Consider the following 20,000-nt stretch of genomic DNA (forward strand, 5'->3'; position numbering starts at 1 on the left):
GAGAGGCTTTTACAGTGCGAAGGAGCGGGGAGACGCCACCACAGCTTTGTGGGAGGAAACGCAGGTCTCCGTCAAACGTGTCGGCTTCAAAGAGGAAGGGATAATTGGAAACATAACCGTGAGGCTGGGACAATGCATGTGTGGCCTGTTAAATGTGGGAGGCCTTAATTCAAACTCACACTATTTTACAGTGTACTCTGTGTGCTGAGTGTAACACAACTTTATACTCCAGATCATTCTAAATCAGTGGATGTTTTTTGAGGAACGACACGGTTACACTCGCTACACACCCTCCCACAGTGTATCTATCGCTAAGTGTGTGTCTATCGCTAAGTCTGTATCTATCGCTAAGTGTGTATCTATCGCTAAGTGTGTGTCTATCGCTAAGTGTGTATCTATCGTTAAGTGTGTGTCTATCGCTAAGTGTGTATCTATCGCTAAGTGTGTATTTATCGCTAAGTGTGTATCTATCGCTAAGTCTGTATCTATCGCTAAGTGTGTATCTATCGCTAAGTGTGTGTCTATCGCTAAGTGTGTATCTATCGCTAAGTGTGTGTCTATCACTAAGTGTGTATCTATCGCTAAGTGTGTGTCTATCGCTAAGTGTGTGTCTATCGCTAAGTGTGTGTCTATCGCTAAGTGTGTATCTATCGCTAAGTGTGTGTCGGTGCCGCATAAAAGCAGGTCAGATCCTGGCATGGTGCCAGGTTTTGTGATGGTGAGCTCAGTGGTTTGGCTGTCAGCTGCCTGCCAAGGCTAATGGCAATCATGTGGAGAGAGCTGTGAGTGAGAGAAAGTGTGTGTGTGTGTGTGTGTGTGTGTGTGTGTCTGTGTGTGTGTGTGTGTGTGTGTGTGGGCGGGGGGGTGAGGGGAGATAAAGACATCTTGATTTTCCACACTGCAAAAATTTCCATCTCAGCCTTAAAATATATATTTTCTTTAAAACAAGTGGCAATGCGAGTAGGGTGAAACAATTCCACTTTTTTCCAGTGCAATTTCACTAGTATTTACTATGTTGATTCCCTCCCCAGAATAGGTTCACTTCATTATCTCTCATTGTACACATTGTACACATTTTAACACAAGTTTTAAGATGAATACTTTGCAAGGTAGCTGGATTAATGCACGATCATGAGCTCACGATCACACGACAGATCCATCTTGTTACTCCAATCTATTGGTTTGAATCCGAACCACCGGTGGTTTGCACCAATCAGCATCCAGAGAGGCCGCTAAGGGCGGGATTTAGGTGTGACGACAGCGAGAAGCGAGCCCGTGATAGACGTGATAGACAGATGGCTAATCCAATCACCTGCCAAGTAGCTTTTTGAAAAGTGCCTGACCCCTTTCAAAGGTTTGCCAAGCGCATTCCCAGATAGTTCTGTGAAAACAAATCATCTGGCAGCAGCTCAGGTTAATACTTATATTGTTCAATTGACATTTTACAGACACAACTTCCAAAATCAGTAGATATTGAAAGCACCCACTGATGATCAGTCGATTGTAGATATATTTGACTATGACCCAGTGGTTTTAAGTAGTCTACTGTACTGTATTTACTGTACTAAACTTCATTCATATGCTGCACCTCTTGTGTTTTGTCCCCCAGGACCTGAGCCTGTCCTCCAGTCTCGAGCGGTGCGTTCGAGTGCCTGTCAGGAGCACACGAGTCTTCACAGCCGCCTGGATGTGGTGGAGAAGGTCTGTGTGGCTGCTGTCTCCCAGCCTTCCTCTTTAGCACTTTGAAATCAACAGGATTCTACGATGTTCTTCTTCTCCCCTGGTGGTGTTGTCAACTTTATTATTAAAATATCAGCCTCCTCTCCATCGGTTAGGCTGCCAAAGAATCCTCAGCATTTCCTTTAGTTTCGAGGGATAAAATGTCGACACATGCATCCACTTTTAAAACTCTGTGTTATAAAATGGATAGTTCTGGTCCTTGATTGGCTGAGCCGCCTTCTCAGCCGTTGTAAAATACTCTATGAACACACGCATCATGTGACCACGTCACAGTATCACTGCGCCGTGTTAGCTTGCTACGTTAGACAACAGAGTACCAAAAAAACGCGCTCAACCCTCAAAAGTTTACGTGGGTGCTGAATCCTCCAAAACATATAAAAGAAAGGAATTGATCCAGGACAGCACTCTAATAATAACTTTTTTAATTTGTATTGCCTTTGCACAGATGTTTCAGGCCAGTGCCCTTCTTCAGTGTGCATCAGTGGCAAGTAAGCTAAATCAGTCACACCTGTGATGGTTATCAGCAATCAGGCCGACACAGCAGCTCCCAAAAAAACTCTACATCAACAACCAACACTAATAATAAGCATTTCAAATTAGCTTATTTTCTTCTTCTTATATGCACATCATCAAATGATTCAGTTTTCTTCATATATATGCACATCATCGCGTTATAGTTTTATCCAGGACTTAGCCCAGAAAACAAATGCCTTAGAACAGCCAAGCCATTGTATTAGTGTTAACCACGACCTATTGGGGGTTTATTCACCAGCCAATCAAGTTGGCATATGTGAGATGTGACCCACAAGCGCTACATATTACCCATAAACCGGGGTTATATTCATAACCTTAAGATTTCAGCCCTTTTCCAAACTTAGATTAGATGGCTCCAGGCCTCAGAAGTCAACTCACCTCACGAATCCCCGGCATGTCTCGTCTCACTCTGCCTGCATTATTCATATGAATGAGTGATTATATTATTCATATGAGGGATGATTCTATTATTGATAGGACAACTTATACAGCTGATTAATGTATCATTCATATGACAAACCTCACAAACGTGTGTCCCCTGTCTCCCCCCATCCCCCCGTAGAGAGTGGAGGACACTGTGGAGAAGCTGGAGACTGAGCTGGCCGCTCTGCTGGATGTCATCGAAGCCCCAGAGTGGCGCCCCCTGTTGGACACTAGTGGCAAGCCTGTGGTGGACATCCTGGACGGCAAGGGAGGAGAGGGAACACTCCTGAACTAACCAGGAGGACAAAGACAAATAATACTCAAGCACCAGAACCAGCATCTACGGGAGGAGGGTCAAACTCCACTTGAACCTTGGAGAATGTTTAAATTAAGAAAGCATCGGTCTGCAAAAACATGTAGCTTGCATTGTTAGAATCTGACTGTGCATATTTTTTTTTGTGTGTGTGTGTAGTGTGCATCTCTTAGACAGGCTTACACAAGGTGGGACAGGATGATAGATCACTACTCCACTAATGCTTGCTTGTGTCTGCATTATTCGTTTACTCACTAATCCTGGGACAACCTCATCTCTTCTCCCTCCCCTCAGTCCCCTGCAGTCAGTGGTGACAGCTCAGAGGGCATGTTTACACTGCTGTGTGAAAAGGATTAATACACGTTTGATTTGGACTCTGCTTTGCCTCTCCATCGCCCTCTACTGTCTACAGTGTGTAGTACACACAGCCACATGGGTACGATAGGGTAGAGCTGACAGAGCGGTGCCTTTAAAGGCCTCAATTATGCTTGTTTAGAAGTGCCTCTGAAAACAGAACAAACTAGGGCGCCCAAATTGATTTGACCTATTGTAGTCCCCCAGAACTGGCCAATACTGTGGAATTACTACATTATTTGGTGGCTGGGCGGTCAACCTAGGGGGGGCGAAGTAAAAAACAGGAAATAGTCCAGGTCTCGCAAATACCGGGTAGATAACTGCAGAGTTCCATGACTTGTATTTGTAGGTAGAGAGATAACAGTAAAACAACGATCAAAACAGTCATTCTTCCACATTCTTTAATTGTGTGAACTTCTTGTGAATGAAATAACAACGAATAATATTTTGTAATTGTGCTAACTTCTTGTAAATGAAATAATTAAAAGAAAAATTCAACTTCCCCTGGAACCCCCCTAGTAGTCATTGAAATGCACAGTTATGCCGGCCTGGGCTCAGACTACACAAATTCAACGCCTCGCAGAGTAAACGCCTACATGACGAAGACAAAGAGGAGTCTGAATACTGGAAGGAGTTTTATTTCTTTATCAAAGCAGTTAAAGCAGCATGTCATTAAAACACACAGAGCATTGTTGTTTTTTTCTCCGGTAGGTACAGTACAAGGCTTTTCACCGATTTCCCCGTAAAAATCCTGCGGTACATAACGCGTTTTGCAAAATAGGATCACCAGGAGTGGCTTATTTCTTCTGGACTTTTGTTTGTCTCCACAGGGGAATTCTCCAAAAATGTATCCACAAAAGAGAAGACGCCCCGCCCCTCGGCAGCGTCAATCTGAAATCTGTTGCCATGGAGACATGCTGTTTTGCTGGTCAAACACACTAGCACAATGACCTTTTTGAAACACCTGGGTTATTAATATGCTCACAATAACAGCATCCAACACACTTTACACGTAGGAAACATGTTGGGATCGAGGGCTTTGCAAGCAATGTCCAATTAGGAATGATCATTGATATCAAGGAACGAAGGACAATACTGTCGGCTAGTATTGTAACTTAGAGAAAAGCTACACTTAAATTATCAATCAACTCAGTTATTATTCGTTTACAAATGATTAACATATAATTACAAAGCCGTCCCAGGCCTGCGCTTATTCTGATGACTTGTGGACAGATTTAAAAGGATGAGTTTATCCAAAAAAATGAAATTTCAGTCATTATCTACTCACTCCTCCCATGCCAATGGAAGGATGGGTGAAGTTTTTTTAGTCCACAAAACAGTCCTGGAGTTTCACAGCAAAGCGCTGTTGCAGCATTCTCCTCACAATAGACCCTTTTCACGGGGGCCATTTTGTGTCGAAAAGGCAGGGTAAACACAGGTGCAAGCAAAACACTAATGAGGGTTTCAAACTTCCATGATTGGAAGTTGAAAACCCTCATTAGTGTTTTGCTTGCACCTGTGTTTACCCTGCCTTTTCGACACAAAATGGCCCCCGTGAAAAGGGTCTATTAAAGTGGATGGTTACCAGCATTGAAACAAACAAGGGGGGTTGAAGATTTCAGCTCAAAACAGACCATAAACGACGTCTTTTCACAAGTCAACTTGGCATCTCGGGGCTTTTGGAGACTTGGATTACGCCAGACGAGCATTATGGAGCCACTTCATGTTTTGTTTTTTTGTTTTTCTGTTGTTCGTTTACATTTAAAAGTTGGTCACCATCCACTTCAATTGTTTAGGTAGGAGAATGCTGCAATTGTGTTTTGCTATGACCAAAAAACTTTCATTTTTGGGTGAACTTATCCTTTAAGGAGGATTTTTCCACAAATTGAGACATTCAATGCGACATTTTCATGACACAGCAAATAATTAGTTGGGGTGGATTTCGACACACGCCCTGGTCCCTTTTCTCATTCCTTTGGTGCACAAACGATAATAACGCAACACCGCGACAACAGCATCAAAACACAATTGCTGACTTCATTCCACCCGTCCAGCAAAAGGGTACAAGCCTGTATACTTCAACATAGCATTAAGACAACCTACGGGATGCCAAAAAGGTACTGCATTATCATCTAAAAAATATCATGCCATCCATATAACACTGGGATTATATGATTTTGTACAGTTGTAGATGTTTAGTCACGAAAAACTCGAAAGTCGTGCGGCCGGCCCGGGCTTACACTCGGATTCGGGCCTGTCGGTGATCAGGTGACTGTCGGAGAAGGTATGCTAATTACCAGAAGCTTGTGCATGCACAAATCAGCCAATCAGGCCCAAGCTGGAGGCTTCTGCTAAAACAGGCTTATACTGTAAAGGTACATGCAAAAAAACGAAAAAAAAAAAAAAGCACAAGGGGTTGAGACTATCAATGTTGTTAATAAATGCACTTATCTTTTCATGACATATTTTTTGGTGGACTCGGAAATCTCCACTTTATACGAAGCTCCTTAATCTAACCATATTGGAGTCAAGATAAACCCCCCCTACCCGAAACATATCCTTTATACAGAATCACAATATGGTTGTATAAACGATCGTATTTTCACTTGCAGGAGGAACGTTGGATTGATGTTGTACTGGGGAAAGAGGACATACATTCACACACTCAAAGTTCCTTAGAAATGGTTATGCAAATGGTAGAAAAGCTTTGGCATATTTTGCCTACAAGTTGTGCCTGCACACTTGGAAAAGAAGACCGTCGGTTAGCGAGCAACGTGAAGGTTTTGGCTTCGTACTGCCCTTCCTGTTTGCAAGTCGTTAGGTACGCAAGTCCCACATAAAACTGTGGGTGAGTTCATCTTTTTTTTTTCAATTATTATTATTTTTTTACCTATGCTATTTACATGGTTTTCATTTGTATTAGGCCTTAGGGTTTTAAGGTGGACTTTGCTACATGTTCCCAGGTGTCCGGGCTGAGATTGAATGGCACCACCTTAAATGTACCACTATCACTATAACAGTAATACTACTTTGAAGTACCGACAGGGCACAGCTACACACTTCAGTTCAATATAGCCCCACGACGATCTCCACGCGCGGAGACGATCGTTAACAATAAACAAGCAAGAGGTGATCGTCAAATTCCACTGATCAATAGTGGGGCATACAGACTTGTCTTATAGATTCTTATAGAATTATGCTTGTTGACTGGCGATGCAGTGTACGATTCCCCCGGAGCGGTGTTTGTGAACGCTCTCGGAGAGTTGGAGCATGGACGGAGCAGTGCTGAGATACTACATGTCGGAAACCGTGACAGACGCAAACGACAAGCGACACCTTTCATTCGGACTGCTGCGCAGATTCCCTGTAAATTACAGTACCTTGATACCCTAAAGGAGCTGGGGAAAGGGCTTTATGAATCGTAGTTGGCTAACACTTTTTAAGAAGAAACTCAAACTAGCATTCTGATCTATAACAGCAGCTACAACGTGATCAACGACTACCGATTATCAACAAGCACCACTTAAATGGGTTTTACAGTGTTGGAAACGACGCGGCGACTCACTAGACTCACAAAGTCCCAGATGGCTTGTGTGATAGAAGCATCTATTATAGGGGGGCCCGCTCCTCCTCTTTCTATCTGAACCTGCCGTTTATTCCTCCCACAAAACGAAACCGGCGTCAGACTGGAATAATAACCCACGAATACCTCTCGTACGTCTTGTAAATCGGAAACAATTGTTCAGAATCGGGGTACACAGAATATGAGTGGAGAGGAAGAGAGAGCAGCAGAATACACAGGCAACAGAGAGAGAGAGAGAGAGAGAGAGAGAAACTGTGAGTGCCTAGGTCTACTGAGTAGAGATCAGAGATCCCCCCCGTCGGAGGTTGGAGGAGAGAGAGGGGACGGCCTCTGCATCAAAACCAACACCTCTCAGAGGGGACGGCCTCTGCATCAAAACCAACACCCCTCAGACTGTGGACTGCTATTGCTTGGGAGGTCGTCATGCTCTTCGAGCATTCGCACCTCCTCGAAAAGTGATACCTAATTATCATGCTATACCGTTACATTGCATAGAAGTTAGAGCTTACTCTAGGGGGCGGACAGGTAGGCGGGGGGCCTGTCTGGAAATCTGCATGGCTCACAGCTTCATTCATGCCTTATACCGAAAGGATGCTACAGAACCAAATCAATAAATAAAAAATCAATGTGGGGGAAAAAAATCATAATGGAGGGAGCCATTTTGGGTCCTGCTGTGCGTCGGGCGCCCCACTGTGCGGTCCTCTGCTCCCCGGCTACACAGAGGAGAGGTGAGAGAGAGAGTCTCTATCGAGAGGCGTGGCACAAACACCGCAGCGCTAGCTAGCAGCTGCCGGGGGAGGAGCAGACGGAGCCGCACATGCTCAGTTTGGACGAGGACTCGGGCTCGGCCTCGGGATCGCCCTCGGGATCGGCGTCGGGATCGTCGTCGCCGTCGTCGGCCCCGCCCTCGGCCCCGTCGTCGCCGTCCCCGCTGCCGTCGTCCCCGCCGCTGGCGTCGTCGCCCCCGCTGGCGTCGTCGCCCCCGGCCTCCGACTGGCCCTCCTCCTGACGCCTTTTCAACCTGCGACACAACACACACACACACATGGAGAAACGCACACACAGACAAACATACACACAGCAACAACATTCATTCCTTAAAAATCCTAACCCTAAACCCTAAAGTTTAACTCTTACCTAAACCAAACCTTATTCGAATCCTAATCTTAAAGTCCCTGGAAACCAAAATCCACAAAAACCTTCTAACTATTAAATTTAGGGTCTTATGTGAGTAATTGTGTGCCTCAGAAATTAATTGACATTACTTTCAACCCTAACCCCAAAAATCGACACTTTTCTACAAGGTCTGGATTTCCATTTCCTCATTGAAGAGAGCGGAGCGCGCGGTGCTAAAATGCATGATCTTATCACGTCATAAGATTTAATCGAATCACACACACGCATGCACGCACGCGCGCACACACACACTGACACACACACAGTAGCGCTGTGCACTCGCAGCGGCAGAGATCTCTTCCTCTCTGTCAGTAGGCTATGCGCCGAGCAACGCGCGAACACACACACACACTCCATCTCTCTTTCCTTCTCTCTCTCTCTCCGTTTCCCTCTCTCTCTCTCTCTCTCAGAGGAGACCTGCTGCAGACGGGACACGCCCACTGTTAGGATGACGTCATCATTCCTACTTTGACGTCGTCATTCCTACTATGATGTCATCAATCACTGATGATGTCATGATTCATAAGCGTCTTCATGCCTTTCGCTGGTGATGTCATAACACAGGTGATGTCATATTCACATCTATAAGGGCCTGTTCCTGCAGGTCCTCGCCAGTGATTCATAATCTAAATTCCCATCAAGGATCATACCAATCTCTGCAACGCCTGCAACCTGCAACTTCTGCAACCAGCAACCTCTGCAATCTCTGCGACCGTTCCCAAACCTCGAACTGTGCAGCCCCAGCCATCAAGTTCCACAACACCCCAGCTTCTCAAGACCTACCAAGTTTCCCGTGGCCCTCAACTACCCGCGAATAGATCCACATGTCTAACTCCGATCCTGACAGTATGAATCACTCAGAAATGGATCTAGCGGGCAAATTTCTCACCCCAATCAAGGAGGAGGCCTCCAATCACTCTAAAGCGGATCTAGCGGACACACTTCCGCCAGTCAAGGAGGAAGCTCCCGAGACCCCAGTTTTCCCGCCGGCCACGTCAGGTGGTCCACCAGACGACACCTTCCAAACAGCACTGATTTCTACTATTTCTGGCCTGGGCGCGCGACTCGCGGAGATGCGACGGGAGCAGGCGCTCCTCGATGACATCCTTCGGGACGTGCTCGATGGCCAGAGGGAGGCAGCTTTCAAGGCTTCCCAAGCCGATGATTGGCACGCCCTCCTGGTTGGCCGGCTGGATCGTCTCGACGGGCTAGGCCCCCAGGGCGTCATTCCGCAGTCTCAGCTGGATATCTCCACTCATCCTGATATCTCCACTCATCCTGATGTCTCCACTCGTCCCATCACGTTCGGAGACTTGCCGACAATACTTGAGCTGATTGCCCAGCAGGAAAAAGCAATCCAGGCGCTGGTTTCCAGGGCCGATGATCGGGACGCCCTCCTGGTTAGCACAATCCAGGCTCTGGTTTCCAAGGCCGATGATCGGGACGCCCTCCTGGTTAGCACAATCCAGAATATAGCTTCCACTGCCCAGGATCAGCTCGCCCTCTTGGCGAGCAGGCTAGATCGTCTCGACGGGCTAGGCCCCCAGGGTGCCATTCCGCAGCCTTCTGCCCCTCCTGCCCCAGCTTCCGAGCGCGCCGTCGTTCCGGAGGTTTCCAGACCTTCCAGACCTGCTTCTAGCTCTGCCTCTCGGCCGCCTCCAGCTGCTAAGGGCATATTCTGGGGGGGAGTTCGCGTCATCCCAGAGCAGGGGCAGCCAGCCGACATCTGTACCAGCAGCCATCTGTACCGTGATCTGACCGGCAGGGTTCGCATCACACCAGAGGAGAGGCAGCGCCGTTTGGACACCCGGAGCTGCCTGTACTGTGGTCGAGCCGGGCATTACCTCTCCTCCTGCTCCCGGCGTCCAGTAAGTGGTCCCACCGCTCGCCGGCCCGTGGTACTCTCAGTGGATCAAGACTCTACGTGTCCAGCCGAAAGATCTGTACGGTTGGGTAGCGCTCCCTGCAGGACCCAGGAGTGGCAGTGTGTCTCCAAGAGGGTTAACGAGTTGGAGAGGACTGTCGACCGTCTCATTGGGAAGTTCAATCGCTGCCTGCAGATCGGCTCCGTCCCCCCGCAGGGGGCCTCCGAGTCTGCTGGCCCTGAAGCACAACCTGAGGCACAACCTGTGGACCTGCCCCTCGCCGAGTCTGAACCTGTACCTGAGGCACAACCTGTGGACCTTCCCCTCGCCGAGTCTGAACCCGTACCCCAGCAGCAGCCAATTCCTGTCCTTGACCAACACGTAGGTTCCAGCTTCATGCTGGGAGGTTCCCGTAGTGTCGTCAGCCCTCGGTCAAGAGCAAGAAGAAATAAGAGGCGTTTAAAGGAGGAGGTACTACAGGTCGGGAGGGCAGGCCTCGCTGAGTCAGATCCCCCTGTGGCTCTGCCTTCGGTGACGGCGGCATTTGACCCTTTTGATGGTCTCCAGCCTCCCGTGTTTGGATCGTGCCCCGGGGGATGGCCGGCCCCAGAGGATCCACCGGACCCGGTGGAAGTTCTTTCTACGTATGGGTCCATCTATGGGTTCGATATCCTGTATTAGGGAGGAGCACCTCCACTGTCCTACACCCCCTTTGGGGTCTGACCACCTGCATCTAACCACCTGCTGAAGAGCACCTCACTCTCTTACACCCCCTTTGGGGCCTAACCACCTGCGGAAGAGCACCTCCACCAGAACCTACGGATTTTTTGTCTCCCAGATGCCATCCTTGATGGCCTCATTGGACGCCAGGTGACGTCCGTTGAGGGGAGGGTACTGTTAGGATGACGTCATCATTCCTACTTTGACGTCGTCATTCCTACTATGATGTCATCAATCACTGATGATGTCATGATTCATAAGCGTCTTCATGCTTTTCGCTAGTGATGTCATAACACAGGTGATGTCATATTCACATCTATAAGGGCCTGTTCCTGCAGGTCCTCGCCAGTGATTCATAATCTAAATTCCCATCAAGGATCATACCAATCTCTGCAACGCCTGCAACCTGCAACTTCTGCAACCAGCAACCTCTGCAATCTCTGCGACCGTTCCCAAACCTCGAACTGTGCAGCCCCAGCCATCAAGTTCCACAACACCCCAGCTTCTCAAGACCTACCAAGTTTCCCGTGGCCCTCAACTACCCGCGAATAGATCCACATGTCTAACTCCGATCCTGACACCCACACAGTCCGCGGGAGAAAATACACTCTAAAATCAAATTGATTCTCATGACTTTTGCCATGACTGTCAAACCTAAATTTATATACTTTGCGACGTTCATCATCGTTCAAATTTGGCTGGTGGCTTATTAACATAGGTTCCTGTGATGTGATGAACTCAAAATACTAAATAATAAAAAAATATTTCTGGTTTCCAGGGACTTTAAAGGAACTATCCACTGCTTTTTTCATCCAGCTTTGTATCATTACGATGTGGGTAGTATATTCAGATCAACAATGTTAAACTTTCCTCCATGTTTCCTGCACTGAGAGATCCCCGTTCATCTGCCAGAAGAAACTCCGCCCTCGCCAGCTGGTAGCTATTTTCTTTAAACCAAACTACTCCCACTAGCTGTTAGCTACAGTAGCTGCAGTTTCATGTAGGAACTAGCTAGCAGCTAGCGGGTGTAGTTCGGTCAAAAGAAAATAGTTCCTCCATGAAACTGCTCACAACAAGGTCTGTGGATTATCTTGAGTAACCGGGTCATGATTTCTGGAAAGAGACATTGCTGTTGAGTTTTTCAATGTATGTTTTTGTCGCTTTGAGCACCACAAGCCGAGTGCCATCCAGTTCCATTGTATTGGAGAGAAGGCAGAAACTCTGCGGCCGATATCTCCAAAACTCAGGCAACTAACACAAAACGATATAGATGGATAAATAGCACTACAGGTGAGAGGGAATATATGTATTTTGGATTTTAGGGTGAGCTGTCCCTTTAAAGGTTTTCCTCCTCTTCATACGAGGCCACGTAGTCCTCATAAGAATAGAAGTTCTGTACAAGCCCCCGCACACGAGCAGAGAGAAATATGAAGTCGCTGAAAGTAATGAGAGGGTGTGAGACTGCTGTGAATAATTCTGGATATTACGTCCTGCCATTATGAATGGAAATCGATCGCCATTAATTAGAGCAATAGGATATAATAAGACGTTTGCCATACAGGAAGGTTTAATAACGCTGCAGAGACAGGGGCCTGCTCAATAATAAATGAGACAATAATTTAGAGCCGTGCTGAACCAATATTCCCTGCGTGAGATGAAAGAGGAGGCAGATATTCCACGGTGTGTATGGGCTTGGTAGTCTTTCCTGATGATGTACTTACAGTATACTGTGTGTTATTGACGTACAAAACATTGGGAGTCACAATATGGAAGCCATTATAGCAGAGAACGCTCAATAAAAGCTTCCCATTATCGAGGATTTTAATATCCAAGCCATTTCATAGAGGTGGCTGTCACAGCACAGACCAAAGGGAGATGAAGTGTTTGGAAAGGTTTGGAATAATGTTACAGCCGTCTCCGCCGTATGGAATGTATCCCTTTCACAATATTGTATTAAAACCAATAATCGATGTCTCTTGTGAGATGCGTTTGGTGCTTTTGTTTTGTGGCGAACGTACTTCAGCGTTAGCTTGTTTTTTTTTTCCAATGGAGTGCGTCTTCACGTGCCTCTTCACACACCGCAGCAGCGGATAGAAGCTCTGTAACTTCTCATATCTTCTCCTCACAGTGATTCCCTCACTGATTTTATGGAGCAGAGATGCTGCTTGGGGCTATTTTTAGTTTTGGTTCCCCGGTTTGCTCCCAGTTATGGATTTAGTGCTGCAGGTTGCAGCGAGAGAGAAAAAAAATGACTTTCTGGGGTTTGAATACTTCATCGGAATGAAGAAATGAATTATAAATATCTGGACTGCATTTCTTTTCTTTTCTACCGTTCGATTTGCCTTTCAAACAACAACAAATTGAGATACTCACGGAGGCCAACAGATGTTCTAAAAAAAATGATTGGTGCGTTAAAAAACAACAACCCGGTTTACAGTCCGATTGCGGGGCGAGACTGGAGTTGGAGTCGATCGATCGAAATTTGTTGTAGGCGTTTTACATTTCAGCTCTATAAACAGATATCTGCATAATGAGAGTCATCGGATTGTGAAAACCAGAAGTCTTGGAAGTCTGCTCTCCACCAGAAACCCCACAGATACGGGCCGTCTGTCCCCGAGTCTTATTAGTCGTCAGACCGATAGACTCTGGCTTCCCAGATTGCACGACAAGAAAACAATTTCAGGTCCATTGTCTCTTTTACAGGAATAGCTGGATGATGTTCTTTTCTACCTTTAAAAGAACATCACTCAGCGATTCCTGCAAAGAGACAATGGTCCTTAAATTGTCTCTTTAAAGAGATCCATTGTTTCTCTGCAAAAAGAGCTGAATGTGTTATTTTCTACCTTTTGAAAGGTAGGATCTTAAAGGAACACTCTGCCCATTTTCAACCAGCTTTGTATCATTAGAACATCGGTAGTATATCAGAAAACTGTAAACTGTTTTGAAGTCTGTCATTTAATTTGACAGTTATTGAGTGTTAAAGTGTGGACCAGTGACATCACTGGTCCACACTAACTCAAACGAATAACTCATTAACTCAAATCAACTCTCAATAACTGTCAAACTAGATGAATGACTTCAAAACAGTTTACAGTTTTCTGATATACTACTGATGTTCTAATGATACAAAGCTGGTTGAAAATGGGCGGAGTGTTCCTTTAAATTGTTTTCTCGTCACTGTAACAGTGAGGTTTTTTTATGCACCAATAAAACAATTTGAACACAACAATTTGAGCTACTCCACGAGTAGCTCAAATCGTTTTGGTTTGAAAATGAAATTAGCCTTAATTATACTCATATTTTAGCACTTGCTCTAGCAGGGGTGCTAATCTTCTGGTCGCGGTGCCGCAGCACTGCTTAATGAACTGCTACTCCTAGGTTCTGTCTGTATCGACCATGTGTTCTTCTTACTTTGCACGGTTGAAGATCATGAACTCTTGCTGCACCACTTCAAGGCACTCCTGTAGGTAGTCGTTCTCCTGAACACACACACACACACACACACACACACACACACACACACACACACACACACACACACACACACACAAGACAAGTCAACATGTGACTCATCGCGCTGCGTCTCATCAACATCATTAACATCATCCAAATCGGAGCGGCACCGACCTCGGAGGGGAAAAATGTCGCACACTTCCTTCCTCCCGTGTCTTTCTTCTTCGTTGCCCTTTTTAAAGAGCGAGTCACATGACTTGTTTGTGTGCTGTCCTCAAATTGGATGTTTGGCCCCGAGACAAAAATAGAAGCTCATATTTCCGAAAGCACTGGGGGCCATGACAACAGCACTGAAGGCTCTGTAATTTAATAATCTTGGTAATAACACAGTATGAGCACACACACGAGCAGGCACACACACACACACACGAGCGGGCACGCACATTAGCGGCGCACGCACGCACATACACACACACACACACACACACGCGCGCACACACACACACACACACACTATGGTTAGAGGCGCACACTGCTGATGACGCGTGTGACACACACAGGACTGATGCTCATGATGCTGAGGTCGTGATGACTGTCTAATGGGAACAGGTTGCTTCTCATAAATATAGACAGGATGCGCCATATCTTACATGCAGTGCCAGGGCAAGGGCAAGTGTCGTCTTAGCTAGTTTCTAGCACATCATTTTATTTATTTTTATTTTAATTACCACTGGGTCACTGAAACACATCCTTTGATGTACTGCCCCAACGGAAATTAAACGAAAAAATAGATCAATTTTGAGTGCTAGAAACTAGTAAAGATAATGTAACACTTGCCCCTTGCACTTGTCAAGTCAATATCCTGGTTTCAGCACGACAGCGAATCAGGATGAGTCATATCCTAAGAACCGTTTTCCCCCCCTCCCCTTTTCTCCCCAGATGGACTCGGCCACTCCCTCTGCCGGTCTGGGGAGAGTTGTAGACTATAGCACATGCTTCCTCTGATACATGTGCAAGTCGCCAGCCACTTCTTTTCACCTGACAGCGAGGGTGTTTCACCGGCAGGTTGTAGCCATGGGAGGATCACACTATTCCCCCCCAGTTCCCCTCCTCCCTGAGCAGGTTCCCCAACTGACGGACCAGAGGAGACTCATACCCCACCATCTTCCCATCCGCGGACACGGCCAATTGTGTCTGACCGGAAGTACCGCTGCCGGCAATTGGACCCGGGCCTCCGCAGCGGTAGGCAAGTGCTTCTACCTCCACATTACTCAGACGCCCCCTAGTGGAGGATGGCACTCACAGACTGTGAATCCTTGCTCGCTTCTCGGGATCGGTTCTTGGCCAGCCTCTTCTTCTTCTTGTGAAGCGGACGCGACTCTAGGATCATCTCCTCCAGCTCGAAGGTGGGGTCGCAGTGCAGCCGACCTTTCTGTTCAAAGACACACAGGCGTCGTAACCCGACACGCAACCGACAGACACACAGGATCAATCCAGCTGCTGGGTCGCACGCATCCGATAAGTAGCACGCGAACACACTCGCATGCACACAGGAAACATTAAGAGTTGCATAGCATAAAGAAATTGCATTCATTCATAATTTAGTTGCTATACTCTCTCATTGCTATATCAGCAGATATGAGGAAGTGTGTATGTTTGAGCATGCAAACATATTTGTGCGTGTGTGTGTGTGTGTGTAGGTGTGTGTGTGTGCGTGCGTGCGCGTGTGTTGATATTTGATCGATCCGCGCGTACATTAGGTACAAATCCGGCCTCCATCTTCTTCTCGAACACGGCGTCCCAGTTGACGTCAGCGAGGTAGGGAGATGTCTGCATGTGAGACAGGCTGGAGAAGCGATGCTCCGGGTTCACCGTCAACAACTGAGAGGGACACACGGACACACATGCATACACACACACACACACACACACACACACACACGCGCACACACACACACACACACACACACACACACACACACCACAGTGTCACCTTCACAAATCTTCCCTCCTTCATTTTTTACTGCTGCCTTGACTCACTATAAACCGTTTGTCCGAATTTAAGTACACAACCGCAATGTACACAAAACAATATCACCATTAATCTTCCAATAATGATATTTAATGATGATTTAGGTTATATATACGGTATATATATATATATATATATATATATATATATTGTGGTCTGCATTTATATAGGTCTGCATTTATATAGCGCTTTTATCCAAAGCGCTTTACAATGAGTAGATAGTCTACATTCACCCATTCATACACCAATGGCGGCAGGCTGCCACGCAGGGTGCCTACACACCATCGGGAGCAATTTGGGGTTAAGTGTCATATTGTAGCTTTGTTTCTACCCTCTCTTTTTTTTTTACCTGTCTTTTATTGGTGACTGGCTTTCATTTTGGCATCCACAATGCTTGCAGCCATTATTCGAGGAAGGTTTACAGAATAGCACACACTGCTTCCATGCAATCACAAAGCAAGTGCATGTTCAATCAGCTTCACATAAGCATGTACCTACCTTCAGCTTCTCATTTCTCACTTACAGCAATAAGATGGCAGGGGAATCTATGTCCTTACCATCGTAGCTCGGAATCCGGATTTTTTTTTTTTTTTTTGCAATTCGAGCTCGGGCCGCACAGGGGGCGGGGGGGGGGGGGGGGGGGCGCTGGCTGCAATTTGCCCATTTATAATAGTATCCTTCTTTGCCTTGTATATTTTCTTAATTTTGTCTGCTTTTTGCAAGGTATACTTAAAAAAAAAAAATCTTTCATTGGCCAAATCTTTGCCTATACTGTATATTCAAGAAAAATATCGGTATCGGCATAATATCGGTATCGGCAGATATCCAAATTCAGGTATCGGAATCGGATCGGAAGTGAAAAAAGTGGATCTTAGCGTCTAAAAGACTAATAGAGTAATATTGTCCGTGGCTACAGATCATTCTGTGCACCCCCCAGCAAGGCGACTGGCTCGTGCCCCTGGGCCACTTGCCCAATCCCTTATATGGATAATCCGGCCCAGATGGGCCATTCTGCTGTCATGTTAACTCTCCTCCAGTTTTCTGTCTTTTGTCAAAAGCTGATTCAATTTGCCCCCGCAGGGCGGGTTAGGTCTGTCTCAGCGGACTCCAGACATGCTAATTGATCAGCAGCAGAGCGGAAGGGACCGATGCCGTTTGTCCAGAACACTCAGACACGGAGGGAGGACAGACACACACACACACACACACACACACACACACACACACACACACACACACACACACACACATACTCTCTCTCTCACACACACACATGCTCGCTCGTGGTCACGCTCATAAGAGCAATGTCCCCACTTAACAGCTCATCGAGTCTCATATTCAGTCTTAAAATCAGAACGTTTTTTGTTGTTCAGTTGTTAAAATGATAAAAAAAGAAAGATAGATAGGATCAAGAAAACGAGTCGTGATTCAAGAGAACGGTCGAGACAGAATGATTTATGTTGGAAACAAATGGAATCTTACCGCATTGGCCGATTTTTTCACTCTGCCTCAATACAAGATTAAATGACTTGTGAAGATGAATATTATATTTGCAGCACTCATAATTGGTACACACACACACACCTACACACACAGACACAGACACAGACACAGACACACACACACAGACACACACACACACACACACACACACGAACACACTCTCTCTCTCTCTCTCTCTCTCTCTCTCTCTCTCTCTTGGTTTCTGTTTCTCTGCCTCCATCCCTCAGCCTCCATCTGTCGTTTTTCTTCTCCTTCGCCCTGAGCTTCTCAGCCCCTCCTCCCTCCCTCTACCTCCAGTCACTATAGGTCACTCTGTTGCTTGGTTGGTTGGTTGGTTGGTCGAGCACGGGATGAGCATGAGATGTTATAAATGACATGTGTGTCACATAATCAATGTCTGTCACAAATCACTTATGTGCACAGAGCCATTGTGACATGACAACTCTGACAGGCTGCAGCTATTGCGGATCCAGCAACAATGCATGCATGAAGGACTGTGTGGTTCATGGGGAGTGTTGGGGAGGGGGGGGCGGCAGGAAGGTGCCTTCCCCTGGTGCCCACACCCTATCCAAACCCTAAACCCAACCAAGTGGCTACTAGTGCCAAAAACCCAACCCCCCCTCACCCACCTGTGCCTCACGTCTACCCCAAGGTGCCTTCTGCAGCCCCCCCCTCCTCAACATTCCTTCTGTCACCACACAGTCCTCCTCCACACTCCATGAGGACCATCACAGAACCTTATTCCCAATCTTCTAGACTATATAGCTCTCCTCCCAGACACACCCACTGTAATGGAGATCCAGCGGGGCCTGTAATGGAGATCCGGCTCGAAGGACCATTTTGTGGCAAAGAGGTCACTAGTCGTGTTTCCATTACCATCAGAAATGCGCAAAATCTAAATATCGCAATAGAAAGTGGGTAATGGAAACACGTAAATTTCGAAAAACCTCCCAAATATCGCAAAAAGTTTTTGCGCTCTCATGAGGTGGTTTTTCAGACGTGTCGATATAGCAGTTTATCGCAAAAGTGTAATGGAAACACACTTTTCCGCATTTGCACGTCATGTGACCCATTCTCCTTTGGAAAAGGAGCGGAAAATGAAAGGAAAATGAGGGAGAAAGGGTTCGATAAGCCGTGGCAAAACCTCCGCAGCAACCTAGCAGAAAGACGAGTGTTGTGCAAAAGCGGAGCTGGGGAAAAAAGATCATGTTTAATGACAGAAATCGGTCCATGGTGACAGGCTGCCTGTCTGTGTGTGCGCAGTTGTAGGCTACCTTTTTTCCTCTGCCTCTCGCGCTCACTGCATTCACCGCAGCCAGCAACATGTTCTTTTGAATTGATAATCAGGCTCGTTTATATGCGTTGTAACTTCATGTTGTGATTTGCATTGACCATTGGTTGGATTTGAGCATGCAGGGGACGGGATTTGGGGCAGATCACCGTGCGTAATCACTGTGGCAGCTGCTGCAACGGGGAATTGCATTCAGGTGTGTGCGCCGTCACTCAAACTCAACTTCAATGGAAACGCCTACAAGTCGCAATTGTACATTGTCGAAGTTGTAGAAATATCGCAATTATTTTGCGAAAAACTGTAATGGAAACACAGCTACTGACCTCCTCGTAGAATCCCTATTGACCATCCGCTGCTCATCACACCAACTTGATATCCCCCGATGATGATGATGATGATGAAAATATAGCATACAGTATCTGAGCATCATCATCTGAGCATTCAAACCATTCTGTTTCACTAAACTCCACTCTACTGCTGACCCGGTTTTAATGATAGTTTGGTTAAGAATCTTTCAATGGCAAAATATTTACTCAACAATTAATTTAGGAGAAACTCCACCTAATGATCTGACTAAGGTGAAAGAACATTGAGCCCCAACCTGTGCAGCTCACCTTCCTCATGAGGGAGACCAGGTCCTTGGGCCAGGCAGGACTGTACTGCACACTGACGGTGCTGAAGAGCTGCATCAGGGACTCCACCGAGTTACTTGCATGGATGTCATAGGGCCTCTGACATGGAGAGAGAGAGAGAGAGAAAGAGGTGATACTGTTAGATAATAGCAAGCTGGAGGAGGTGTGGATGAAGAGAAGAGGTAGTGTATTGTTAGAAAGAAGAAAGAACTCCAGTTCCCATCATGCCTCACCCATCCACGCAGCACTTCAAAGACCGTCACGCCTAGTGACCACCAGTCGACTTCAAAGGCGTAGCCCGTCCCTCCGCTCACAAACGACTGGAAGATCTCCGGGGCTACAGAAGACCACACACAGTCAGGAAGTCACTTCTGGATCATG

At 46.5% G+C, this 20,000-nt stretch overlaps 2 protein-coding genes across 2 annotated transcripts in view; one reads left to right on the forward strand and one right to left on the reverse strand.

Annotated features, from left to right (window-relative positions):
* LOC310796048 (placenta-specific protein 9-like) overlaps positions 1 to 3,862 on the forward strand; it is a 7,889-nt gene extending 4,027 nt beyond the window's left edge. Inside the window, exons 3-4 of the mRNA XM_083658205.1 lie at positions 1,610 to 1,701; positions 2,837 to 3,862. Of these exons, the coding sequence (XP_083514331.1) occupies positions 1,610 to 1,701; positions 2,837 to 2,992 (248 nt within the window). The 3' untranslated portion in view covers positions 2,993 to 3,862. The remainder of the gene's footprint in view (positions 1 to 1,609; positions 1,702 to 2,836) is intronic.
* Positions 3,863 to 7,727: 3,865 nt separating this feature from the next.
* The window catches only part of stk32c (serine/threonine kinase 32C), a gene marked incomplete at its 3' end in the record, with an annotated part of 32,579 nt that continues 20,306 nt past the window's right edge, over positions 7,728 to 20,000 (reverse strand). Inside the window, exons 5-10 of the mRNA XM_083658439.1 lie at positions 19,853 to 19,956; positions 19,602 to 19,718; positions 15,917 to 16,042; positions 15,465 to 15,593; positions 14,120 to 14,187; positions 7,728 to 7,968 (exon numbers count right to left, since the gene is read on the reverse strand). Of these exons, the coding sequence (XP_083514565.1) occupies positions 7,728 to 7,968; positions 14,120 to 14,187; positions 15,465 to 15,593; positions 15,917 to 16,042; positions 19,602 to 19,718; positions 19,853 to 19,956 (785 nt within the window). The remainder of the gene's footprint in view (positions 7,969 to 14,119; positions 14,188 to 15,464; positions 15,594 to 15,916; positions 16,043 to 19,601; positions 19,719 to 19,852; positions 19,957 to 20,000) is intronic.

Source organism: Poromitra crassiceps (genome assembly GCF_964638095.1).
Source record: "Poromitra crassiceps genome assembly, chromosome: 22".
In the NCBI taxonomy this organism is placed as follows: Eukaryota; Metazoa; Chordata; class Actinopteri; order Beryciformes; family Melamphaidae; genus Poromitra; species Poromitra crassiceps.